The sequence below is a fragment of the Podospora bellae-mahoneyi genome, chromosome 4 (genome assembly GCF_035222275.1).
Source record: "Podospora bellae-mahoneyi strain CBS 112042 chromosome 4, whole genome shotgun sequence".
NCBI lineage: Eukaryota > Fungi > Ascomycota > Sordariomycetes > Sordariales > Podosporaceae > Podospora > Podospora bellae-mahoneyi.
In genome coordinates, this window is record NC_085883.1 from 3,335,161 (window position 1) to 3,360,401 (window position 25,241).

Consider the following 25,241-nt stretch of genomic DNA (forward strand, 5'->3'; position numbering starts at 1 on the left):
ATGTGCACATACAGCGGTGGGCGGTCTGGCGGAGTTCCCCTTGCCCGGATTAGGTACTGAAAAGTAATAATGTGTTGTAGACTCTTTTGTCTAGTGTAATATCATGCAAACTCCACCCTCAGCACTTCAATATGGTTGTTGTTCGTATAAGACACCACCAGCGTCTTCCCCGTTTCATCCAAATACGGGTGTGCCACCCCGGCGTACACCAACCCATCATCAATAGGCATCGCCTGGAAAATCTGCACATCCGGCGTCCACGGCCCTTCCAAGTTGTCCGCCGTCCGGATAAATACCGCCCCACCAGCTACAACACCAAGCACAGTCAGCCGTCCGTCACTCAATCCCAAGCATCCTTCAGGTAGACTCACCAATCCCCAAATGCACCAGCAAATAACACCCCCAATACTCACTCCAATGCACCTGCCCCTGTCCACTCCCCCACATAACCGACGTCTCAGTATCAAACCGATCCAGCACCTGCTTCCTCCACCCCTTCTGCTTTCCCCAATAGTACTCATACGCCCCCAAATCAAAAGCCTTCTTCGCCTTCACCCTAGCAAGGTAGTGGTAGTTGATGGTACTCCAATCCGTGATATAATCCGGCGGCCCACCCCAAATATAGATATACTCTGAATTCTCATCCCGATACGCAATCTGATCACCATATCTGGCATATTTCTTCGAGTCCCACCACCAACCTTGACTGCCGTACCGGTGTGTAACGGTAGGGACCTCGTCGATGAGCTCAACTCGCGCCACGCCAGCACCGATTAAACCGCGGGATTCATTCCCATTCTGTCTTCCATCAGCACAATACGATCCCTCATAATAGTACTGGAAACTTACCACCAGGTAATAGAGCACCCCCATGCCCGTCTCCTCGTCAACCTCACACAAACTCGTCCCCCCAAATCCATACTGGTTCGTCTCCCCCCACTCCTCATTAAAAGGCACAAACTGCAATTGATGTGGCACCGGCTCGTCGTCATTGAGATGGAGGTCCACCACCGTCAGTGGGTCGTCCGTGAGCAAAGAAATAGAATCCCGAACCATGCCGTGAAAGCCGGGCGGGTCAAGAAACATGTCTGTCACCCCTGGGGCAGCCCATAACGTGTCCCCAAAGATGGAGTACCATTTCCCTCCCAACTTGCCCGCAAACCCCAAGTCGCGGTGAGAGCACGAATTGTTGGCTATTTGGTAGCCTAGCCAGGTGACGTTTTCGATGTTGTTGGCTAGGGGGTTGGTGCCCGAGGGGAGGGTGTTGTCTATTACGACTTTGTTGGGGAGTGTTGCGGTGGCGGTGTTGTCGAGCGCGGTGGTAGTTGTGGCTGCTTCCGCGAGGGATGTGACCGGTTGGGTGGTGGTGGTTGATAACGTGGAATTTGTCGGGCCGACTACTGCCACAACCACTTCAGGGGATGTCGTCGTCGTATTCGCGTTCTGTGGTTCTGGACAGGCGTATGATCCTATCAGGCCAGAGATGATGACGGCGGTTAGCCGGTGCATCCTCGAACCAGTCATGGCTGTAGCTATGACATGGAAGCCTTGAAAAAGAACTATAGAGCAAGAAGAAGAGAATGCTGGCACCACTAGGCGATGGTTAAAGTAAACAGACCAAAAGAAGAAATTGTGTCAAGGGAGAGAGTTACCCGCTGGAATGAACGGGCATGTTATATCCAATGCCAACCGACAATCAGATGAACGACAAAGCCCTCCCAGCCTCCAGTGCAAGGCACCGTCACAGCGGGCTCGTGTTGCAAAGTTGTGCCTGCCACCTCGACTGGTCACCCCTGAATCTGAGAGAACGCTATGCGGGCCAAGGAGGCAAAATCCCGAAGGGAGGCTCGGGGTATCAGTGCTGTTACCAGAAGAAAATGCAAAAAGCGAGATGCGAGTGGAAGCCAGATGAAGGAAAGTCCCCGTTGTTAACCAACAGGCCAACAGCGAGTGATTCCTATTCTTTCTTGAAGGAAACCGGGGGTCCATGTTCCACGGTGCGTCTTCGTGACTGCTGAAAGGCCGTGAGCCGCATGCCTTGATGACGGCACCACAGCCGCCGACAGGAACAACAGGGAGCTTGATAGCAACTCGGACTGATCTTGAGGAAGATAAGTCAGAAGCAGGAGCGCACCCACCTTGCCATCGGTTTCTTAGTTGGTCGTGGTGGGAAGCATCGCGAGCCTCATCATGGCGATGACGTAACTGTTTAACTTTTCGCAGCAACTTTCTAGCGAGATGTGGCATTTTGTGACTGTTTGATCGGGCTCACTCAGGTAGGGAAAAGACTTGTGATTGTGGATTTCTCGAGTCGAGATACCATCAGGCCTCGCTCTTTTGGCTGTGTTGATCCTTTGTTCGAAGATGCGTTTGACAGCCAGAGCGATTCGAGGTGATACAGAGGTACCTGCCAAGAAGTGAAATGGCCGAGTGGTCGAAGGCGCCATGTAACCATGAAGAAAAGTTGAAGAGATATTTTGACTATTATCCGCCTCGACACATTCCCGTGTTGTGTAACACTCTTCTCCAATCCGTGGCTGCCGTTAAACATCAAAGTTGTGTCTGCTTAACATGCAAAAACCGCCAAGATCCTAGCGGCGGCATCTGATCTTCGCCACTGCCAGTCAAGCGCTGATTGGTTAGCGATAACGCCAGCGGCATCTCCTTATCGGTAGGCCTCTTGCATCCAGGGACATTCCGCCTTTGCATGAGCAGCTGGTGCCATTATCTCACCAGGTGAGGAAGCCTGTGATTTTCTATACGTGAATTGATACCTGGATCAGAAACAATGACGGCCAAAATGGAATACAAACCCATCCCTCCCTCCCCAGCCCGCTTCAAGCCCCAAATTATCATCCACGGCGGAGCCGGCAACATCACCCCCGAAACACTCCCACCAGACCGCTACAGTCAATATCGTGAATCACTCCTCACCATCATCGGCAAGACCCATCACTACATGTTCACTCCTGAACCCTCCACCAACACCCTCCCCTCCTCCCTCTCCACAGCAACCTATGCCGTCGCCCTTCTAGAAGACAACCCCCTCTTCAACGCCGGCCACGGCGCCGTCTTTACCCGCGACGGCTACAACGAGCTCGAAGCCTCCATAATGGTCTCGCACCCAGGTTCCTACCCCAAACGCGGCGTAGGCGTCACCGGCCTCCGCCACATACGCAATCCCATCCTCCTAGCAAAAGCAATCCTCCAACACGGAGAAGATGACCTCCTCGGCCGCCATTCCCAATCACCCTCCGCAAACATGCTCGATGTCCCCAACGCCCAAGGCCACACCCTCATCCACGGCCCAGCAGCAGAGCAACTAGCAAAGCAATACAACCTCGCCATTGTTCCCCAATCCTACTTCTACACCCAAACCCGCTGGGACGAGCACACCCGCGCCCTGGAACGCGAAAGACAAAACCCTGGAAAGAGCCTCGCCACCTACAGCAAAGAAGAATATCTCCCCCAAGGCACCGTCGGCGCCGTGACCCTAGACGAGCAAGGCATCCTCACCGTCGCAACCAGCACAGGCGGCCTAACCAACAAGTTGACCGGTCGAATAGGCGATACCCCCTCCGTCGGGGCCGGATTCTGGGCAGAAGAATGGGCTGAAGAAGGGGACCCTTCTGGTCACGCAGAGTTAAGATGTCGGCCCGGTCCAGTGGTGGTGATATCTGATGCACTGAAAGGTCTCATGGCGGATTGCCTGCCTAGCCCGTTCAGCTACAATCCTGCGTTCAAGACCCCAAAGGTGGTGACTACGCGGGCGATGGCGGTTTCGGGGACCGGGAACGGGGATTCGTTTCTTCGCACTGCTGCTGCGAGGACCGTGGGGGCGATGGCTCGCTTCGGGGGTGTCTCGTCAAAGGAGGCGGTCTCGAAAGTGGCAGGACCAGGGGGAGAGCTGGAAAAGAGTGCAGGGGATCGGTGGGGTTCGACGGGTGAGGGCGCAGGGGGCATCATTGGTATCGAGATCGCGGAGGCTCGAGACGACAACGGGATGTTGCTCGATGCTCGCTGTGGCGTCCTTCAGGACTTTAACTGCGGTGGCATGTTTCGAGCATGGGTTGATAGGCGCAGCCACGCGCATTTCCGAGTGTGGCAGCCAGACGGATCGACGCCGGCTGGCTATGAGTCCGAGGATGTTTCCGGGATGGATCTAAGGAGAGCCAGCAAGAGGAGCGAACCTATAGCATTTTAGAAGATCTTGGACAAACGTGAACATGGTATAAACAGTAATGAAATATTATTCAGATGATTGTCTCCACCGTTTTCGGCATCACGGCCATACCCCCCTCCACATCGAGACGTTACCAACCGATTCTATGTTACAAGGGAACGCCGCCACCCAAGATCCTGACCGTCATATATGCGTACGAAAATACACGTCCAGCTCGGCAGAAGAGGCCGGAGAAAGAGTTGAGAGGTGTTGATAGACCAGTATGAGATTTATTGATACATTCTATGCGAGGTTCATTTCGTTGGAAGGTGGTGGTTGTGGGGCCTGGATGAACACCACTGTTAGCATGCACTGCGCTGAACAAAAGCAGTTTCAGACAACATACCTCGAGCTTTGTGGAACCCGCCATCATCTTCTGAAAACCAATACCAACACCTTCAATGACAGCAAGAAGGACAGCGCAAGCAATGGCACCGTTTCTCGCCGCCTTGTAGCCGCCACGGATGGCGAGCGAGCCACCTGTGAAGAAACCGGCAATCTGGACTGTGTTAGCCGTCTGCTACCAACTTCAAGATTCCGTAAAAGACGTACGATGGCGTTCCATGGATCCTCCTTCTTTCTGACGCCCTTCACGGCGCAGTCGTATGTAGAGAAGAGACCACCCCAGACACCAAAGTTACCACCCAATACTGGCGCGCGCATCTTGATAGCTGTGATGGCGCCCACTCGTCTCTCGCCATAGGGACTGTTTCTGAAACCCTTGATGCCGTGCCAGATCGTACCACCGATAGCCTAAAGAGGATGTTAGTTGTATGGAGGGGTCGAGGACTCGTGCGGGAGACATACACCCATGGCGAAGGCACCGCCGAAATCGTTGAGAATGACCCATGGGCAGGGATCTAGAAACCGATATTAGAATCTATGTCGATCGTTTGCAGTAGGCAAAGGGTATTCACCTCTTGTGTGATCCATTTTGATGTGTGATGTTTGGGATTACTCGGTGTAAAGGAAGGCGGCGCGCAGGACTCGACTCAACACCGACACTTGGTTATCGCAGGGGGGAAATTGGGTGATTATTGTCCGGAGAAGGAATCCAAGAATCGGCGATGGAGGGGTCACGGTGTGTTTGCGGCGGTCGTCGATGGTGGGTTGCCAGAGGCGTCGTTATCGTCCAAATCTCTCGATTCTGCAAACTTCGGCTTGATGATCTCAGAAGCCAAAAAAATTACAGGGATTGTGCCGTGCACAGACCAGTTCCTCCACCAAAGGTAGCGCCAAGACAGTGCGAGAGCCGCCCCGCCGTTATCGGCGACGGATAAGAACCTGGTTTCGATAAGAGTTGCTGGTGGGGCCGGGACCTTGAGCTCATCGGACAGTGGGCAATTGGTGAGAGTCACAGAGGAAGGTACATAACCCCGCTGACAAGAAACAGTTAGCTTTCCGGTGTCACTCTCTAGGCTAGTGCAGGGGCAGATGTGGTGATGCTATCGGCACGGCACGAGACGGGGAAGATCTCATGAAGCCGGAGTTTCTAAAGTCAGGTTCAGCTGTGATGTGTGCTGTACACTGTACATAGGTACAGTTGGCAAACGGGTGACCTCGTGACCACGCTGTGCTGCCGAGACAATCCCACATCATTGGCGGCGCCGTGGTTCGTCCCCCAAGGTCGATCTTGGAGAGGATAGGTGCAGCAGGGACATGCGGTGTGCTCTCACCCTCGCCCCTGGGCAAGAGAAACAAAAGAAAGTCAGGGGCTAACACGTTTGGAGCCATGTGTCCCATCGCCGGGCCTCGTAAATCTCGCACCACAATCAGGGGATGGCATTTGCTTTGTCGAAAAGCACGCGTCGTGGCGTTTGATGCTTCTTGCCGGTCCGGGACGACCTTCCCATTGGGTATATGAATAGGAGCTGGCCCTCAACCTCATGCCACCACTGCTCCCAACCTTCTCCTGCATATCTTTGCCTATCGACATATCTCCCGCAAGAGCGGTGAGATGCCTCCGTCCTTCTTCTTTCGACCTGTTCGCGGTGGTTTATGAGAGCCGTCAGGAATGGTGCACTTCAACCCTGATCTCGCGTCATCCGCCCGGCCCAGCAACAATCTGAAGACACGGTGTAACATGGACGAACTCGGAGAGCCCGGACCTCTGTCTCAGCAAGGAGAGTCTGTACAAAAGACGGAGGCCACCGACAACGGCCCCGTTAGACCTGTCCCCCAGAACTTTGTTTGGCGTTTGTATGGGAGGAGCAACAGCAGTTCGACATTTGTGAAGGTGAACACCGGCGATATGGCTCTCGGCGTGCCCGTCCTTCGGGAGACGTTCGATCCCTGGCGATGCCACGACGGCCACGACGAAGATGATGGAGGTTGCAAAGGATGCATCAGGATCAACAAAGCTAGGGCCGCGGCTGCATCTCTTGCCACGCCGCTGGCTATGGCATCCATGGCATCCCACGCTGGCACCACCGGTGAGTTCTGATGTCTACTTTGCCTGTTCAACCGTTTCAACCGCTGGCCTGGCTCTGCCCCCGCAAACCCCCACACCCCTTCTGCCTGCCCCGTAAAGGTACCTTACCAGCCCGCTGGACACATTGTCGATCGTCCCACCGTGGGGTGCATCCGTCCCTTCTCTTTGGGGCGTTTTAATCCTGTCATGGAATCTGGGAAGCCCGGATCTGCGGGTCTTTGTGGTGGAGTTGACCCTGAGACGTGGGGCAGGGCATCCTTGTGAAAGCTGTTCTAGGCTGTTGCTAGCGCGGGGCTGTCCCCGTTCACCGGCCATGACAGTGTTTTCCCCAGAAATGTCGTCAGAGCAACTTTCCATGTCCAAATAAAAGTCAACGTCCGTCTTTTGGAAGAAATACACTTCAGCCTTCTGTTGGGATTGCACGGCTGAATTGTTTATTGAATTGCGCTCATGCTGACAATCTCTACCCAATATCTCAGATTTAACCGCGACCATGGCTTCGCTCCAAGGCCGTGAGCTTGACGACAGTTGCCCTGATGCCGCTCCCGATCAGCTCCAAGAGCTCAGACACGATGGCTCGGTCCTCGCCCTGGCCGTATCCGACAAGTACATTTTCGCCGGCACCAGCAAGGGGGAGATTGCCGTATGGTCGCTAGGCACCTTCCAGCCAGTGCAGACAATACAAGCCCACAAGCGCAGCGTGCTCTGCCTGCTGTTAGCTGACGACTGCAAGTACCTGTTCTCGACAGCCTGCGAGCCCATCATCAATGTCTGGTGCCCCCGAACGTTTACACGCCTCTACGAGATCTACAGCACATACGATGTCGGTGATGTGTTCAGTGTCGCATATTCGCCACAACGAGAAATCGTATACGTTGGCACACAAACACAGGACATCCAGTGGATCAGCCTGAAGGACCCAGAGCGAAAGTCCTCCCACGAATCAGCCCACCATCCCGATCGACGACAACATAGATTTTTTGACTCGCGCGCGGTTGGCGGGACATCAACACCTCGACGGACCGAGGAATTTTACGCCTTAATACCCAAGGCCGAACAGGTGCTAGAGATTGACTCGGGTGCAATTCGACAGTATGCGCACTACGGCTGGGTGTTCTGCATGCTGGTGGCCAAGGGCCCAACGGTTCTGGTCGACTCGGATGAAGAGGTCTTGATATCGGGTGGAGGCGACGGCACCATCAAGCTGTGGAAGTTGTGTGATACCGGGCTGGACTACGAGGACGGTAATGTTACAGGCGACATTGAGGAATTGATGGTTCTCGGGGAGGATGATAGCGAGTCCGTCATGTCGCTTGCCATTGATGGGTCCTTCTTGTACGCCGGCAAGCTGGGCGGTATCATCGAGCTATGGGATCTGGACACGAAGCAGAAGTTAAGGGTCATCAAGGCCCATGACGGGAACGTCAATGTTCTCAAGATGAGCTTTGGGCTTCTCTGGAGTGGAGGAACTGGTGGTTCTGCCTCGGTAAGACCTTCATGGGCGCCCAAAACGACGCCGAAGCTATGACTTACTGACACCACCAACAGAAACACAGCACAGTTCATTATGGTAGAGACACCAACGGTGCGGCGCAGAACATTAGTCAAAAGTACCAGTGCTTGAGTCGATGGAAGGCTCACGACGCCAAGATCCTGTCTTCTGCCACAGTCGTTCACAACAGCGATCAGCTATTCCTTACTGGTGCCAATGACAACACGGTCCGTGTTTGGCGTGTTAACGGCATGCCATCCCAGACCGAGGACGGCACAGGGCCAGCTGAGGATATGATGGTTCAATCGCTGCGGGAGTTCATCTCTTACAAGACTGTCTCGTCCCGGCCTGAATTCACCGAGGACTGCCGCAAAGGTGCCACCTTCCTCGGGTCTCTGTTCAAGCGACTGGGCGCTCAAGTGGAAATGCTCAGCACCGGCTCCTTGCACAACCCCGTGGTGTACGCCAAATTCAGCGGCAAGCTGGAACCAGCGGAGAAGCGCAAGAGGATTCTGTTCTACGGTCACTACGATGTTGTCCCTGCGGATATGAAGGGGGACAACTGGCAGACTGATCCGTTCAAATTGTCTGGGCGAGATGGCTATCTCTATGGACGCGGTGTGAGCGACAACAAGGGACCCATTATTGCTGCCCTGTATGCCGTCTCGGACCTGTTGCAAGAGAAGGCTCTCGACTCGGACATCATCTTCGTCATCGAGGGTGAGGAAGAATCCGGTTCGCGAGGATTTGCTGAAGCCATCCATGACAACAAGGAACTTATCGGGCATATCGACTACGTCCTTTTGGCAAACAGTTACTGGTTAGACGACGAGGTTCCCTGCCTGACATATGGCCTTCGTGGTGTACTTCATGCTACCGTCTGCATTGACTCCAAGCACCCTGATCTCCACTCTGGTGTTGATGGCAGCAATATGTTGTCGGAGCCGCTGACCGATTTGACGCTGCTTGTCAGCAAACTCAAGGACCGCAAGAACCACGTCAACATTCCAGGTTTCTACGACGGCATTCTTCCCCTGACCAAGGAGGAGGACCTTCGGTATGATGACATTGCCAACATCCTCATCCGACGGAATCCAGCAAACGGCCCTATTGAAGCTCTCAAGCGCAGTCTCATGGCGAGATGGCGCGAGCCCAACCTGACAATCCACAGATATAACGTATCTGGACCAGACGGCAGCTTGATCAGCAGCCACGCCACGGCCAATGTCAGTATCAGACTGGTCCCCGGCCAGGAGGTGGACGAGGTGATCAAGAACCTCAAGTCATTCCTCAGGGAAGAGTACGAGCAATTCGAGAGCGACAATACCCTCACCATCAGGATCGACAACAAGGCCGAGCCATGGCTTGGTGTGCCTGGAAACTACATCTTCCGAACCCTGGAAGAGGCAGTCATGAGGGCCTGGGGGCCAACGGCGTCCGAGGACAGCAAAAACGGTGTCTCTGTCGCGTTGCCACCCAATGGAACCAACGACGAAACTGCGCCAAAGACACGGAAGCCTTTGTATATTCGCGAGGGTGGTTCTATCCCACCGATTCGGTTCTTGGAGAAGGAGTTTAACGCTCCGGCGGCTCATTTGCCCTGTGGTCAAGCGAGTGACGCGGCACATTTGGATAACGAGAGGTTGAGGGTGGTGAATTTACAGAAGAGCAGGGAGATCTTTAGCACCGTGTTCCGCAAGCTGTAGGATGCTTGTGGCAGTGGAATGGGCAGATCAAAATGGCGTTGGTGAGATGGGAGAGCTTGGAGTTTTCAGTAGTTGTTGAGTTTCTGGGTTAGAGTAGCGTCATCAACGAATAGGATATTTGTTTAGACAATACTGAACAAGACAGATATTTGTCCAAGAAGGCACGTGGAAGATTCGCTGTCTATTATAGTTAAAACGACGAATAGCCAAAGCGTCCTTTTACTAAGGATTTAATTCAATTCTCTGCACCGCTACGTTCATATGGAAGGTAAAATAATTGTAGATTGCCCATTAAATTTTTTAACTGTTTAAATCTAATTAATATAAAATCGTAAACCGTTTTACCTTAATAATCCTTTTCGTAATATTATAATTAATTGTCACAATCCTGGATGAAGAGCTAACGGACGGGGCGCGGGATGCCTCTGGCCAATCATTACTAACCAATTGGAAGTGGAGCGATGAGCTCACGATGAGCGTAGGGAGCCACAGGAAGGAAAGGTGATCCACGGGTCTATATATACAGAGGAACTATATAGCTTGTAGACAGTTCCGCAGTATGCCATACAAGTCACATTCGTTAGTATCAGACTATTGTGATTGAGATAAACTATTGTTGTGCACTGTTTAGCTGCACCGAACCAATTGTCTAGAAGCACCTTCAACTGAGTATCCCTTTCAAAGGTTCTCGATCGGGGTTCATCACAAAAATATGTTATTTATAATAAATATAAAGAGCATTGTTTTTTTATATAACATCAATAGTAATAAATGTTGGATTCAATCCCATTTCTTCAATGAATTTTCATCTTCTGCGTTCTCCGCCATAAATTGTGGACTCCATAGATCATCAGAGGCCGGGCTGGACGAGCTGGGTTTGACATCAATGGTCTGGGCCAATTTTGCGTAGTGCTGCCATCTTTCCTGCTCGAGTCGCCGGCTCTCCACGGCTAACTGGGTTAGATCGGCCGATAACTTGGTCGAGGGGGAGCCACAAAGATGTATGTCAGTACCGTGCTCCTGGCGAAGATGGTCGAAAACCTCTGTTGCCGCAATGATGTAGGAGACCCTAGATCCCGGGCAACCTCTGACGATGTGGCCATACAAGCTGCCTAATACTGTGTCAATTACAACCGAGCCACTATCGCCACCTTCGACTGGAGTGTCGAGATTGATCGGGTAGAGCTTTTGCGCCTTCTTGATTGCTCGGTCCCATTAATACAGCGCTCCTGTCGCCAACGTACCGCCAACTCCATCTCGAGATGTGATGGCCATGACTTTATCCATGCGCTTTCCCACTTCAGCCACATTGTGGACCATGACTTTGCGTATCCCGGTATGTTGGGGGTATGATATGGTGTTTGCCAAAGAGTGCATGATCTCGTTGTTGTCGAGGGCAATCAACGCACAATCGAGACGCCGGTCTGGATGTACGAGATCAGCAGGCAATATATTCTTTCTTGGTATAGAATCCGATTGCAAACCGTTTTCGCCGTTTGTCGTGACCAACTTCGGGCCGGCCTCTCCGTGGGAGTTCCCACTGTGGAACCGACGCTATTGATACTCGGGGATTCCGCCTAGGGCTGTGACCCGACCACAGGTGTAACGCTTGCACGGGTAAGAGCTGGATCCAATTCTGTTTTTCATTCCATGGGATCTTCGTCATTGTCGTCACTGTCGCTCATGCCGTCGAAACTACAATCCTCGAGACCTGGAGGGAGAGGCTCCTGAGCAGATGTAATGTGGAGGTTATCCTGTTGAGTTTCTGGAATGTGACTAACGTTGATTTGGTAGTGGGGATCATCAATTCTGATAATTGCACCACCAGTGGCGCAACGGAACGGTAGAGGGTCGGAGGCCCCGTATTTAATGTGAATCCGTCTTCCAATCAGCCGTGTACCTTTTGGTGGGTTCGTCGCGGGGATATTCTGCTTCCTACCGCAAAGGTGGTTCTTTCAAGGCCCGAAGCTCCCTCTGCTTCTTGGTCGGGTTGAGTTTCAACGCCTGATGATCCTCCTGCGAGAGTACGGGCTGCTACATGTTGCTCTAAAAGCAGTGCGCTGGCACCAATTCCAAATTGGGGATATTTTTCAGGCACAGAACTGCTGCGAATAGAGTCCTCAACGAGAGACCGTGTCGCGGCATTTGTGCAACAGACCATAATAATAGGCTTCGCGGTCTCTTGTCGTGTACCTATCATGTCATGTAGAGCCGCACGAATATGTCGGCATAACCAGGGTCGATATTCCTCAAAACATCTTCGATGTCAGGAAGGATATGGACGTCGAATCGTTCCTGGGCTGGGCCGCTTGACCCCCATGCCTTCTTGAGCAAGCCAACCCGGGGCGTGTCAATGATCTCCCCACATAACAGCTCAGGACTTTCCCACTTTTTGCGCTTGAGCCGTCTAGGACTCAGGAAAGACATGGTTTTGAGGACGTTCAATTGGAGTTGATCATGCTGTAGGACTGACGCGCGGGTAAGAATGAGCGGGGACATAAAAGAGCACCGTGACGTACATCGTGAACTTCAGCCTCTAATCTGCAGAGTGGCTGAGGACTTCGTTTCGGGTCGTGCTAATGCATAAGGTGAGGTGGCTAATTGGCTGGGGAGCATGCCGACTAACCTGCATGTGCTTCAAGGAGATTATTGACCACACCGAATTCAAAAGGAACAACACCTCGTCTTAGCCGAGGCTACAAACATACTTTGCCCTGAATAGAACTCTAACAGCTTTTCCCCAGTTTACATCTTACAACCTCAGAAGAAATGGCGTCCCTAGAGAGGTATTATCTGCGCCATATGGACGGCGTTTTCGTGCCATCGAGGACACCCAGACTTTTCAATGGAGATCGCTCGGCTGTCCTGTGCCACGAAGTGTACGGACAATACCATCAGTATCAATGGCGCCTCTTCTCGGGACACAGTCCCACAACCAACAGAGGGATACGTGATCCCGAGAACACATTTCGACTTGTTCAGCATCTGCACGACGGCAAGACCCGAGAGCAAGTGAAGACTCTGCTGAGGTCCACAATATCGAGCGCATCTGACGAAGAATGTGAAAGGTACATTGACCTGGCGGCCCCTCTCCTCACTATGATGAAGACCGGCGTTCCGAAGAATCAACTCATGACCCGCAGTTTACTCCGATGGGAGCAGGGAACAATCAGGGACTTTGTGAGTGACTTCTTCAAGGAGTCACCCAAACTCAGTTACGAACGAATCAGACTGCCGAAGATTTTCAATGCTTGGAGCATCCATAAGGTCGGAGGGATCAATATCAGCTTTACTGACAACCTTGCTGACCATCTGCTGTTGACTGATGATGATTCAACGCTGTTGATATTTCATCATGCCTCGTTCCTAGAGTGCCACCTACAGTATGGCTTCCAGCCTTCTTCACACGCTCCGTAGGTAGATAGCAGAGCATGTGGGCTGGATACGACAAACGCAGCACCCATGGCAACCTTGAACATTGGTTCTGGTACATTGCTTCTCGCCCCCTTGACTAGAAGATTGCAGCGTTATTCTGCTTCTGAAACATGAACTGTAGCTTACACTCACATACAGGCCATTCCCGGCACCTCTATACCCGGCAGACCTCGTTCATAAACAACTGTCCACCATTGCGCTCCTTCTCCCACACAGTCGAGTTCACGTTAACCACGCGGAGGGGCCGGTTCAGCCGGAACTCGTCATGGCTGCGGAAGCTTTTCCTTGCCAACGAGCAGTCAGGACAACACCCAACTGGAATCGACCCTCGCTCTCTATTTGTGGCACCCTCCAAGCCCACGACCGTCAGATCGAACGGTTCCACTTCTGGAGAGACAGGCTGGTGATCCTGAAACAGACCTATGATGATACTACGCCGAGCTCTCTCCAACAGTGGTGGTACGATCGTCGGAACGGGGTGCAATGATACACCTTTTGGGTTGCGGTCCTTGTGTTGCTTATCACGACCGTGCTGAGTTTGTTGCAGACGGTGGCGGCTTTCTTGCAGGTGTATAAGGCTTACGTCCCGACTGTTGGAGTTAAAGAGGGGGCGTGAGCTCCAAGAGGTATCCAGAGACTCAGAGAGACCTTGTAACCCTTGGCGAATTAGCTATGATAGAAGATGTCACTGAGCGCGGGAATGGAAAGCTTTTCGTACCCCCAACTCCACCTCGCACCCGCCAAGCAGTCTCTTATCTGAAGTCTTTCCATTGTCTGACCTGCATGCGGAATGTTGCTTTGCTACCCGACCCCCTGATCAGCTTCATCACCCTCCTTAAACGCCGAGTCAGTATGCCGGAGATCAGACTTTGCATTGTGGCTGTAAATAGCAAAGAAAGCACAGCACTCATACAGGCCACCACCTCGGACTCGAGTATTCATCATCGTGCTTACTTTCTCCCAATTGGATCAGACAGTTCCCATTCCGAGTTACGGGATTGGACCCCTCGGACTCGGGTCCCCAGGCTCGATGAGGTAAGGTAATTCAAGGCCCTCACCAATCGGAACATTCCTGGTTTTGCTGGAACACCTCGCATTCGCTCACGGCTGGTGCACCTGGCCTGCCGCTTCTGGGTGCATTCCCTGGCGACAAACACTGCGTATTAACACTGGGCCTTGTGTGAGGTGTTGCATGATCCCAACATCTCACCGAGCTCAGGAGCATGCCATGGCTAGGTAGGTACCTGGGCTTAGTTGAACTGTGTATAAAGGGACCAGCCCTTCTCCAGGATCGAGCAACACTGCCTTCATGCCATATGAACAATTGCTTAAACAACGTCTTAACCACATACCTCCCCTATCATCTTGAAACCTTTCCAACTGCAAACGACGCCCAATCCCACAGAATTACTCAGAGTCGCTACTTAGTAAAAGTAAGGCCTCGCTCTTTTTACTTGTTTTGGTTTGATGCAAGTTATACGCTAGGCTAACCGCAATCTAGGGTTACAAGATGAATCTCTCGAGTCAAAGTAATGACCTTGCTGGCATTGGAGTATGGTCAGGATTTTCGGCATGTTTCACAAGCAACACTGGACCGACGATAGACATCAAGATAGAGAAGACCATGCTTTCTGATGGAAAGAAAAAGGCTGCCATGGTTTTTAAGGAGGAGCGTTCGGGCAATAGGGCTCAGGTTACCAGTAGCTATAGCCCTGTGGCTCAATGGCTGACTGAGAATTCGAAGGCTGCACCATGGACCCACATCAGGAGTTAGAACTATATAAGGAAGAAGAACCCCAGATAGCCTCCATAAATCTAGTGCTTCAAGCAGGTGGCAATGGTCCCTGGCTGCCTATCAGGAGTTAGAGCTCGACTGTGGTTCTGACACTATGAGACAATGCTGCATTACCTCAGCTGAAGACCGAATCATCTCAAACCTTACTTGATCAAGCTCATCACTGCAGGGAATGCTATGCCTCGAACCCTTCAGCAACGAGTCAATACCGGTGGCATGCACACCTCAATCCAACTCCCGTGTACCAGCCCCGATTCGATTTTATCTCTGGGGAAGAGAGAGAGTACGAAGTATGCAGTGTGGTGAAAGTAAAGGTGGGGCATAGGGGATATACAAAATGGTCTGAGAGGGATTTTGCTGAAGAGAAGCGTATGGAGCACTTTCGGGGCAAGGGTGAAAACACGGATGTCATATAACAGGATGGCCACAACAGGAAACTTGGGCATCAGAGACATCAATGGCAGACTGAAGCCAACCCCTGACTCAAGTGGGGCCATCTGGGGAGTCCCTTAAAGTTGCCATGGCCACATGACCACAGTCACTAACACCATACATATACACCTTTCACTCTTCTCGCATTCCTCCATCAAGGCTCCAGCCTCCGAATCCATGTGCTTTATCCATTGTTCCATCATACCTAGTACGCGCCCCTCCTCATTCTAGACCGACCTACCCACAGGTGACACCGGTGATGTCTCCAACTCGTAGCTCATTCCCGTAGGGATGCGAACCCGAAGTTCTGTTGGTCTCGCCTGCCTTGTCATCTCGGCAGGAGACCCAATGCTGTTAAGCTCCCTGGGTGGGCTAAAGCCCGTGAATTCGGGAGGCGAACGACCGCCTTCCAGTTCCTTCTGGGTGGTGCCTTCTGCCAGAGAACCTGAATTCGCAGTATCAAGCTCGGGCTTTTGGCCATAAGGAGAGTTGTTGTGTCCAGGAGGATTTCCGTTGCTGGTCTCCCTTGTGTGTTGTCTTCGGGGTTGTATGTAGGAGCAGAAGCAGAAGCTTAACAAGGCGACGAGAACAAAAATGCCTCCGACTGCAGGTCCGACGGTCAGGCCGATGGGCTTCGGGCTTGTGGTACCAGCTGGTGGCTCTGAAGAGGTTGGTAAGGCTTCGGGAGGCGTGGTTGTGGCCATGGTAAATGTCGATAGGGTAGTGTCTTGTGTGAAGATCAACGTGCTTGAAAGAGTGGATGAATCAGCTTCGGATGATGACGACTCGGAAGAATTTGCGTTAAATGAAGTTGTATCAGAGGCAGTTCTGTTGGAAGAAGTGCGTCAGAAGAGGTTGTCTCAGATGTCGTGTCTGAAGAAGCGAAGAAGGCCAACCGGACGAAGTCCAATAAGACCGAGGCAATTCAGAAGAGGTCAAATCATCGCTTGTCAAGTCATGGCTTGCAGTTGCACTGGATAAGCTCTCTTTAGATGGCGACTCTGAAGAGAATGGCTCAGTGGAAAGGATGCTGGGCAAAGATTCTTCAGGTTTCTGACCGGTTTCAATACCCGTGAACGTGGTCTTCTCGGAACTAGTGGTGGTGGATGGCGGAAAATCGACGTCTCTCCACACAAGCTGGATCACAGGAGATACGGAGGCAGAGATAAGGGTGCGTTTCTATGTGTGCCGGCCGTCATCGAAGATTGTTGTCAATGTACTTTCTGTTGCTGAAACAGTAACCAAGGGAAGGGCTCCATCTATAAAACCTTGGGACGGACAACTGGCGCATGTAAACATCCCAGTGGTGACTGTCTGGATACATGCTATCGCGTGTCTGCTGAAGGGTTCTCCAGGATAAAGGCCGTATCCGCGTCTCGAATTCAGTCAGTATGGCACCCAGTTTAGACTCATCCAAATTTACTGAGACTTAACTAGACAACTCACGTCGGGCAGCAGAGGGCGCCAGTCCCGTCACTTTCTAACAGGTCGGCAAAATCGTGAAGGACATAGAAATACTGACCATCGTGGGTCCCATTGTATGCAGTAGACCACCCATCTGGGCTGATCAAGCCTTGGGAATAGAAAAGGCCTGCCGAAAAGGGATATGCCGGCATGCGTGTCGGGAAACACTGCCGATCCATGCAGCCGGTTGAAATGTACATATAACACCCATTTCGATTCGTCGAGGACCCAATTACACATGATGAGCATTCTGGCGGTGGTGAAGTAACTGTTGTCAAGGGCGCTATGATGGAGCGGGTTGGCATCCATTCTGCGATTGCTGTGATTGCAATGGGTAAGCGATTCAATGGGGTTCTCGGCCGTGAGAATAACACGGTGGAGATGTTGACTGCTAACTTCAAACAGGGCGGTTGTTAGTATAAGAGATAGTATAAATTAAATGGGTGCGGGGTTATGAGAAGCGAGACAGAAAGCAGCACGCACATGCAAGTCCATCTTAAGCAACTACTGATGACGGCATCATGGATTCCCCTTCATCTGTCAGTGAAACCCATACATAAACCGATACTCATGTCACTTGGGTCACACTTCACACGTCGGGTGATATCATTCAGCCTTCATCGTACAAGGTGTCATCTTCCATAACATTTATTCGACATGGTTACGCTGAGCCGGTCTCAAGGAAACATCACTTCAAGATCAAGCTCCAGGACAAAGCCCAACCATAGAGCAAACCTCCCAGATATGTCCATCCAAGTCCTCAAAGCTGCGGTTGTACATGCCCATATCCTGCCCATAGTTCTTCAACACATACGGATCTGCCTTGCCACCTGCATTGACCGCCTGCTCAATAAACGCATCCACACTCGCCTTGTCTTTCGCCATGAAAGAAAAGAGGGCCTCGGTCGACTTGAAAGCGTCAACAACGGATGTGCCAGGCCGGTTGAATGTTTTGAAACGCTCATGGATATGAATCATGAGAGAGACTTGGGAGCTGGCACCGGGAAGGCGGAATGCGGAAGATTTGTCATCGGACCAGAGTTTGATGTGGTCGAAGTTGAGGGCGACGAAGAAGGCGGTTGCTTTTTCGAGATTTATGGTTGGGAGATTGACGAAGAAGGTAGGGGGGTTGGTGACACTGGTTTCGGAGGACATGGTGACCGGTTGGACTCTGGTCGCTCAGGGAAGTTAAGTGAGTTGTTAAAGGATGCTGTGTGGGAGTTCAATTGATGGGATGAAGGCTGGCAAAGATGTCAACTATTATACCCATCATTCAACGTTCACATCATCGATACACGGCATGATATTTGTCCCGACCTGCGATGAGCTGACAATGGTTTGGCTCTTTACCAAGACATGGCGCGTCTATGTTGGGAATCGCGCGTCGCTGCCTGGAAGCTAAGGTGGCATCAGGCTGGCCTGCTCGCGTCCATTGCACGAGTTCCCGTGACTTGCCGGGACCTGCTCCAATCATGACCGCGGGGCACAGGCCAGGGAGCCTTGTCTTTGCAGTTTTCAAGTGTTGACCCGAGACGTACGTTGCTTTTGCTGCAGAACCATCGACTCCCGGTCAGCTTTACATCATGGCATCGGTTCACCAGCCCTACCAGCTTTCCCGCCCTCGTATGGTTTCCACAGCAATTTGTTGGCCCATGCTGTGCCCCTTGGTCAACGGCAGACTGGTGAGCGACTCGTCGGCTTGGTGAAGCAAACGGGCTTACGGATTCGGCTGTGCTTCTTCATTCCCGTCAGACAGATAGCTGTACAACATCCACAGTTTGTTTGATAGGCTATCTGGCTGCAGTGCGAACGAAGCTCTGCCTTTACCCGTGACAATCTCGACCAAAGGCGCGAGCTTTGTCCAGCTCGGTGAAAACACTACGAGTGACAGGAAATCTCCCCAAAAGTTCTCCACGTCCCCCGACAACATGTTTGTCACAGCGCAGACAAGTACAGCCATTCGAGGTGGCAATGATGACACTACTAGCAAGGCCAGAGTCGACTGGTCGACAGCTCATCGGCCCACTGACGACGGTTTATACCCCATCACACAATTGCAGGTTCGGCTTTGTCGAATCTGGGAATAGCGATGCATCGACCACCACTCTTGACACCATCGGCTATGCCTATGGAAGCGATTGTCCCAGCATCCGGTCATGTCTGCCGAGCATGCCAACAGCAGTCCGGCGAGACTTCTACTCACCCGGTCTCTACTGTCCGATGGGATGGGAAAGGGCGACAAAGATCACCCATGGGATGACCGACAGTGGTCGAGTAATCAACATCCTTCAAGCTCTTTCCACAGACGAAACACCTGCGTTCTGCTGTCCATCGTGAGTCTCACGGTCCAGAAACTCCGCCAGCCTGGGTTCACCTGCTAACCATGATGACTCGCAATAGCGGACTTACCTTTAGCTACACCGTCTGGTCCTCAACCGACGCCCTCCCTTGCTGCGCGTCAACCATGATAGAGCGGACCTTTACCTATTGGACCTGCAACCCTCGAGGCTATAGTCTTGAACAAAGGTTACGAGTGGGCAGGACAGTTACCCTGTCGGCAATCACCTCCGAGCGCCTTGCTGTTCAAGCAACTATTACGATGGAATCTCTTCCCAATGTCTATGGGAGACAAAACATGGATGCCATCAACCCTAGCACTCAGGCTCCAACCTTGGTAGTTTCGTCAGCTATCACCCGCGCGCCTGCCATCCAGCTCGTCTGGCGCTCTATCGACCTCCCCGCGGCAGCAAATAACGGAACACCAAACGGCAATTCTCCCTCGGTCAACACCGCCGGGGTAGTGGTGGGCGCTACTGTTGGTGCTGTGGTTGCGATATCCCTCGTTGTGTTCGTAATCTGGCTCTGGTGCAGGAAAAAGAAAGAAAAGTCTGGCACTGTGCACGAAACTACGGAGAACACTGGAAACGTCGATGAGAGCAAAGCTCAATCAGAATTGGCAACTGGAAGTGCTGTCGTAGAGCTGTCCACAGCTGGCAGTCCCCAATTACCTGCCAGTCCAATACCACTGCGCAATGCTGATGCTTCTGATGGTTTGTTTAGGGCGGTAGAGCGGGAACTGATAGCAGACCGTGAGTAGCGTATGAGCTGGACTCTGAGCTCGACCGGCGCGATGTCAGCGCCAAGTCTATGTCTGAAGGACATAATGTTCCAACCACGGGCAGACTAGAATAACTACATCCTTTATCTACAGAGAACTACACAACGTAGGTATATTTTCTTTCCACGTGAGTCTCTCTTGTGAATAGCCCTATGACTGGTATTGAACGAAGGTAATATAATGTCTGACTATCTGCGGTATGAGATTACGATCTGAACCATCATCTACACGTCTCTGAGCCTTGGTGGCTACACACAGTAAAGGTAGTCCTTGATAACCTTGGCTTATTTAATTGTGCCCACCTGGAGCCACTTGTGTCTAAGGTACCTATGTAGCACTGCTTTGTTAAGGTCGTGAAGTGCTACTATCTGTGAGGGAACAGTAACATCAACGTCATTGCATGCGCCATACCTACCTATGTACTTGCTATTGTTACCTGGTGCGTTACGTTGTACCTGTGCAGCCAGCCAAAGTCAAGAGGCCGATGCTGCGGATAATGATACCAACCTATTAACCCCCGTCCCCCGCCATCCCAGAAAAGCCCACCAATTTAATACAACATCGCACTCTGCGTGTCTGCTCTGATAATTCTCTCCCTCCCATAGCTCCGCAGGCTATACGAGCTATTTTCCCGGACGCATCAATTGTTTGTAATCATCCTGCCGCTTCTGATCTAGTGATATCTAACCCCAAATATAAATATATTTTTTTTTTGGTTTTCTAGGGTCTCTCCTTACGGTACTGCTGGGCGTTTTTCTTTCTAGAAATTCGATCGGGCTTTCTAAAGATAAGATAAGCGAGCCTGTGAAGACTCTTAAGGTGGTAAAGGCTATTAAGGAGCCGTTTACGAATAAATGAAACGCGAGTATAATCAACCTCAAAGACGTCGTTTAAGAACGTTTAGATAGAGAATTGTACAGAAAACGCTGAGATAAGTGGATCTATCTAAAGCGCGATATTATCCAGATAGTTTTAGAACTACTTCGTTCTGTGCGGGTAGAAGAAGGGTAATATATCGATCTCTGGATCCCCGCTGTTATTCCGCTGGATTCATCCCTTAATAGTGACATTATAGTCGGAGGGGAGTTCGTCTTTTAGTAGAGCCCGCCACGGTAAGATCAGAAAATCACTTCGATATACTACGGTTAATCACAATAGCGCTCGTTGTCGAGTACTATTGACCAGGCTTCATATGGTAAACACAGCCACTCGATATTACGTGATTATACTCCTTATAGCTAACGGTCTTAGTATAGTAGTATATATTCCTTATCTAAAACAGCTTATATATAACTATAACGCTTGCCGGGCCCGCATACGCAGAATCTATCTTATATAGGTATAAAAACTCTCGGTATATTTAAAATATGTTTTAAAGAAATTGTCTGTCACGGTTGTATGAGACAGTGGGGCACACTGGACCAATATGGGCTGGACAGAGCGATCGAGCGGGACTCACGGTCCACGATACCAAAGTCTATATATACGGAGGAACTGGCTAGTGTAATAGACAGTTCCGAAGTATACAATATAGTTATAAGTAACAACCGTTAGTATCTAAACTATTGTGATCAAGATAAGCCATTTATTATATACTATTTAGCTATACTGAACCAAGATTGTTTAGAAGTACCTTTAACTAATATCCCTTTCAGAGGTTTGGGATAAGAGTTTGTTATAAGTTATATCCTTACTTTAACTCTATTACGGATAAGTTGAAGGCGGCTTTTTACTACTATAGCCGGACCTAAAAACGTTTAGATAGGAGTCGTCCCGCCTAGACTAAGTAGCGGGAGACCTTTTACTAATACTAGACTACCCATTACTGTAAAATAGATTATTAAGCGTCTTAAAGAACTTAAAGACGAGGCTTAGTAATAACGGGATTAGATTATTGTGACGAACTCCTGTGCAGAACCTCTAAAAGAGATACTAGTTAAAGGCAACTTCTAACAATTGGTTCTGCGCAGCTAAATAGTGCACAACAAAATGTCTCAATATAATCACAAGATATCGTAAATACAACTGTGATATTGCATACTGCGGAACTGTCTATCTACATCAGCCACTTCCTCCGTATATATAAACCTCGCGCCCAAACCTGGCTCACCAGTGAAATGGTGAGAAAACACACAAAACAACCACAACACCACAAATATACCCTCAGTAGGTTTCTGAATGACCATACCTGCGTGACAGTGGCTCGCTCGCAGGCCGCACTTCACGTAGGACAAAGAAAAGACTCTGTGGGCTCGCAGGCCACACAATAAGCACTGGATTGGCCTGATCAGAGCGCCAGAACTGCCTGCACGCGTGCAAGGCACAAAATACCAAGAAATAAAAGTCGATGTCCTCTCTAAAATAGAATGTCCCGAAGCAGACCGGTTATATACATGACCCCTGAACCCCCGAATCCTCAGAGAGCCCCACTTCCTTACTCATACCCTCAGGCCTGTAGCCGCACCCCAAACCAATACTTATATTACCGGTACATAAGGTTAATGTATAGGAAGTAGCGGAAGATAAAAAAACAAGTACTGTATAAAAGAAATATTAGACCTATAGTTTAATGATGGTTAATTAAAATATCTGGTTATAAATAATTCATAGCAACTAAAGGTAAACCTTAACTATTTAAATAAGTAAAAAGAATTCCACTAATAATATTTAAACCGACTAAAACTTAAATAAATAAAAGATTATCCCCGAAGGTCAGGAAGAGTTTTCCTGAACCTCGAGTATAATGAACTTCGGTAAGAATCAAACCTGCGCTTCCGATAAGGTAGTCGACGTACTACGCACTATACTACGAGGTTAATAGGAAAGAAGGAATATAGGCCTAACCGATACTATACGCTTCCACCACCGTAAAAAAAGGACGAAGACGTACTACCAGCAGGGTAATCAAAAAGACAGTATCGAAATTTGCAAACAGTATCTATAAATTTAGATCCAGAACCTCGACGGAAATCGAACCCGTACCTTCGACGTAGTGGTCGACGTGCTATACACTACACTACGAGGTTGGAAGGTATGAGGGGACCTAGATATAGCTAATACTACGCATCTCAACCACCTTAGGAAGTAGAAGGCGCGCCGCCGGCGGCATCCTGCGTGGTTTGGAAGGAAGGACCGGCCACACTAGGATCGAAGGAAAGGTCGGAAGGCCAGTTAAGGCCCAGGGAGGGATCCAGGGCTTGAGAAGTCCATAAGACGGTGTCCTGCGCGGCGTTTGGTTGCGCAGAAGCACCCGGTGAACCAGAGGGCGGTACGGCGGATTGTGCCACCCGGGCATCCTCCTCCTGGATACCCCGCGCGAAAAGACGCTCCTCGCGATCACGGAGGGAGCGACGTGTCCGTTTTACCCGGATAAGCTTAGCAGTCAGTTGCGAGAGCTGGTCTTCAAGCTCTTGCTCCTCACGCTCGAGTCTATCCTGCTCTTCCATCGCTCGGGTCACTGTAGAGCGGTCAATTACGGTACGGGAAGAAAAGGAAGATGCACCCACGGGCGGAGCCAACGTCAGACCCGTCACATGGAATCTTACGACGCACGCACTCGGAGCATCGTGAGGATCCGGAGGTCATGACGCAGGGGATTCCGGAGGTAAAACAGGTAGAACACGGCATCACGGTAGAACCACAGCAGAGGATTCGTGAGGCGAGAGAAAAAGACTGATCAGTCTTACGATAACGTTTCTGCAGACGTGGAAGAAAACTAGGCCGCAGGGGCTTGGGCCTAGAGAGGGAGCATCATGTCACGGTTTTGGGAGACAATGGTGCACACTGGACCAATCAGGGCTGGACCGAGTGATCGAGCGGGGCTCACGGTCCGGTTGCACGGAACGGACCAATAAGATGGGGACCGGGGACCGCGATGGGGCTCACGGTCCACGGTCCTGTATCGGCCAATCAGGAGTGGACCGAAGACCGTCTATAAGTCAACGGTCCACGGTCCCAAGGTCTATATATACGGAGGAACTAGCTAGTGTAAATAGACAGTTCCGCAGTATGTAATAGATTACAAGTCACAATCGTTGGTATCTTAACTATTGTGGTTGACAAGCCATTTGTTGTATCCTGTTTAGCTGTACCGAACTAAGATTATTCAGAAGTGCCTTCCACTAGTATCCCTTTCAGAGGTTCTGGACCGGGGTTCGTCACAGTACTGTTTAGCTGCACCGAACTAAGATTGTAGAGAAACGTCTTAGATTAATATTGGTTTGAGGTGCGGCCACAGGCCTGAGAGCATGAGTAAGGAAGTGGGGCTCTCTGAGGATTCGGGAGTTCAGGGGCCATGTATATAAGCGGTCTGCTTCGGACATTCTATTTTAGACAGGGCATCGACTTTTATTTCTTCGTATTTTTACGCTTTGCATGCGTGCAGGCAGTTCTGGCCCTCTGATCAGGCCAATTCGGTGCTTACTGTGTGGCCTGCGAGCCCACAGAGTCTTTTGTTTGTCCTACGTGAAGTGCGGCCTGCGAGCGAGCCACTGTCACGCAGTTGTGTTCATTCAGAGCCCTGTTGAGGGTATATTTGTGGTGTTGTGGTTGTTTTGTGTGTTTTCTCACCATTTCAATATCTCTTTTAGAGGTTCTAGATAGAAATTTATTACGATTTAATAATTTTAAAAAGAGAATTCACTTTTAACAATAAGTAAATTACATTGATAAAGCTAAAGGGGAATTTCTTCTAAGTAAGTTTATATAAAGTAAAGTAAAGTTAAATTAAACCGGCATTTAAGTTTATCCTACTAAATTCATGATTAAAACTCGGAAGCTTAATAACTTTAATAGTTTGTTTTCTTTAAGTAATTTCTATTTCTTATAACTAAATGAGAAATTGCCTTAATTACTTAGAGCCTAATTTCTTTTCAAAGTTAAATTACAATTTATTTATAGCCAGGTTAGACACGCTATTTTACCTTATCATTGTAATAAAATAATATAAGTCTGTTTTTTAAGAAAATCTTAAGGTTCTTTAACTATTCTATTTTTTTAAACTATATCAAGAAAATTATATTAGAGATATTTCTAGTAATATTAAAATATCGATTTTACAAGAAAGAAGTAAATCATGAAAAGAAAAACCCAAGTATATTTCTTATAAAAAACAAAATCGTTTATGTAATTACATTTCTAATTTTAG

At 50.3% G+C, this 25,241-nt stretch overlaps 9 protein-coding genes and 1 non-coding gene across 10 annotated transcripts; 5 read left to right on the top strand and 5 right to left on the bottom strand.

Moving 5' to 3' along the window:
* Window positions 1-18: 18 nt before the first annotated feature.
* Window positions 19-2,524, bottom strand: QC761_405800 (uncharacterized protein). Its single transcript, XM_062878859.1, has 4 exons — window positions 2,139-2,524; window positions 850-1,469; window positions 372-798; window positions 19-307 (listed from the first exon to the last, which is right to left on the bottom strand). The coding sequence occupies exons 1-4, from the start codon at window positions 2,245-2,247 to the stop codon at window positions 102-104; spliced, it is 1,362 nt and encodes a 453-aa protein (XP_062732688.1). The 5' UTR covers window positions 2,248-2,524; the 3' UTR covers window positions 19-101.
* A 276-nt stretch (window positions 2,525-2,800) lies between these two features.
* Window positions 2,801-4,204, top strand: QC761_405810 (uncharacterized protein; the record flags this gene model as incomplete). The annotated part of the gene is made up of 1 exon (XM_062878860.1): window positions 2,801-4,204. The coding sequence occupies one exon, from the start codon at window positions 2,801-2,803 to the stop codon at window positions 4,202-4,204; it is 1,404 nt and encodes a 467-aa protein (XP_062732689.1).
* On the bottom strand, window positions 2,843-5,520 carry TIM17 (translocase of the inner membrane). Its single transcript, XM_062878861.1, has 5 exons — window positions 5,140-5,520; window positions 5,030-5,082; window positions 4,775-4,975; window positions 4,569-4,721; window positions 2,843-4,507 (listed from the first exon to the last, which is right to left on the bottom strand). The coding sequence occupies exons 1-5, from the start codon at window positions 5,153-5,155 to the stop codon at window positions 4,466-4,468; spliced, it is 465 nt and encodes a 154-aa protein (XP_062732690.1). The 5' UTR covers window positions 5,156-5,520; the 3' UTR covers window positions 2,843-4,465.
* Window positions 5,521-5,567: 47 nt separating this feature from the next.
* Window positions 5,568-10,090, top strand: QC761_405830 (uncharacterized protein). The gene is made up of 3 exons (XM_062878862.1): window positions 5,568-6,654; window positions 7,133-8,139; window positions 8,202-10,090. The coding sequence occupies exons 1-3, from the start codon at window positions 6,237-6,239 to the stop codon at window positions 9,849-9,851; spliced, it is 3,075 nt and encodes a 1,024-aa protein (XP_062732691.1). The 5' UTR covers window positions 5,568-6,236; the 3' UTR covers window positions 9,852-10,090.
* Window positions 10,091-12,047: 1,957 nt separating this feature from the next.
* QC761_405840 (uncharacterized protein) lies at window positions 12,048-12,350 on the bottom strand (the record flags this gene model as incomplete). Its single annotated transcript, XM_062878863.1, has 1 exon — window positions 12,048-12,350. One exon carries the CDS (start codon window positions 12,348-12,350, stop codon window positions 12,048-12,050), a length of 303 nt encoding a protein of 100 aa, XP_062732692.1.
* Window positions 12,351-12,620: 270 nt separating this feature from the next.
* QC761_405850 (uncharacterized protein) lies at window positions 12,621-13,773 on the top strand (the record flags this gene model as incomplete). Its single annotated transcript, XM_062878864.1, has 3 exons — window positions 12,621-13,234; window positions 13,425-13,501; window positions 13,586-13,773. The coding sequence occupies 3 exons, from the start codon at window positions 12,621-12,623 to the stop codon at window positions 13,771-13,773; spliced, it is 879 nt and encodes a 292-aa protein (XP_062732693.1).
* Window positions 13,774-17,676: 3,903 nt separating this feature from the next.
* Window positions 17,677-18,132, bottom strand: QC761_405860 (uncharacterized protein; the record flags this gene model as incomplete). The annotated part of the gene is made up of 1 exon (XM_062878865.1): window positions 17,677-18,132. The coding sequence occupies one exon, from the start codon at window positions 18,130-18,132 to the stop codon at window positions 17,677-17,679; it is 456 nt and encodes a 151-aa protein (XP_062732694.1).
* A 419-nt stretch (window positions 18,133-18,551) lies between these two features.
* On the top strand, window positions 18,552-20,221 carry QC761_405675 (uncharacterized protein). The gene is made up of 2 exons (XM_062878843.1): window positions 18,552-19,310; window positions 19,378-20,221. The coding sequence occupies exons 1-2, from the start codon at window positions 18,949-18,951 to the stop codon at window positions 20,072-20,074; spliced, it is 1,059 nt and encodes a 352-aa protein (XP_062732695.1). The 5' UTR covers window positions 18,552-18,948; the 3' UTR covers window positions 20,075-20,221.
* Window positions 20,222-22,962: 2,741 nt separating this feature from the next.
* Window positions 22,963-23,660, bottom strand: QC761_0070780 (uncharacterized protein; the record flags this gene model as incomplete). Its single annotated transcript, XM_062872695.1, has 2 exons — window positions 22,963-23,552; window positions 23,648-23,660. 2 exons carry the CDS (start codon window positions 23,658-23,660, stop codon window positions 23,173-23,175), a joined length of 393 nt encoding a protein of 130 aa, XP_062732696.1. The 3' UTR covers window positions 22,963-23,172.
* Window positions 23,051-23,121, top strand: QC761_0070790. Its single transcript has one exon. It is a non-coding gene; the product is annotated as a tRNA-OTHER (tRNA).
* Window positions 23,661-25,241: the final 1,581 nt, after the last annotated feature.

Bases quoted from the DNA above. Each gene is read 5' to 3' on its own strand.
- TIM17 (XM_062878861.1), bottom strand. The intron at 4,976-5,029 runs GTATGTCTCCCG...CATCCTCTTTAG, and splicing joins GCGGTGCCTTCGCCATGGGT to GCTATCGGTGGTACGATCTG. The intron at 4,722-4,774 runs GTACGTCTTTTA...AACACAGTCCAG, and splicing joins AGGATCCATGGAACGCCATC to ATTGCCGGTTTCTTCACAGG.
- QC761_405830 (XM_062878862.1), top strand. From the start codon at position 6,237: ATGGTGCACTTCAACCCTGATCTCGCGTCATCCGCCCGGCCCAGCAAC. The intron at 6,655-7,132 runs GTGAGTTCTGAT...CCAATATCTCAG, and splicing joins ATCCCACGCTGGCACCACCG to ATTTAACCGCGACCATGGCT. The intron at 8,140-8,201 runs GTAAGACCTTCA...CACCACCAACAG, and splicing joins GAACTGGTGGTTCTGCCTCG to AAACACAGCACAGTTCATTA.
- QC761_405675 (XM_062878843.1), top strand. From the start codon at position 18,949: ATGATGACACTACTAGCAAGGCCAGAGTCGACTGGTCGACAGCTCATC. The intron at 19,311-19,377 runs GTGAGTCTCACG...GACTCGCAATAG, and splicing joins CCTGCGTTCTGCTGTCCATC to CGGACTTACCTTTAGCTACA.
- QC761_405800 (XM_062878859.1), bottom strand. From the start codon at position 2,247: ATGCCACATCTCGCTAGAAAGTTGCTGCGAAAAGTTAAACAGTTACGT. The intron at 799-849 runs GTAAGTTTCCAG...GATGGAAGACAG, and splicing joins GGGTGCTCTATTACCTGGTG to AATGGGAATGAATCCCGCGG. The intron at 308-371 runs GTGAGTCTACCT...TTGGTGTTGTAG, and splicing joins GCTGGTGCATTTGGGGATTG to CTGGTGGGGCGGTATTTATC.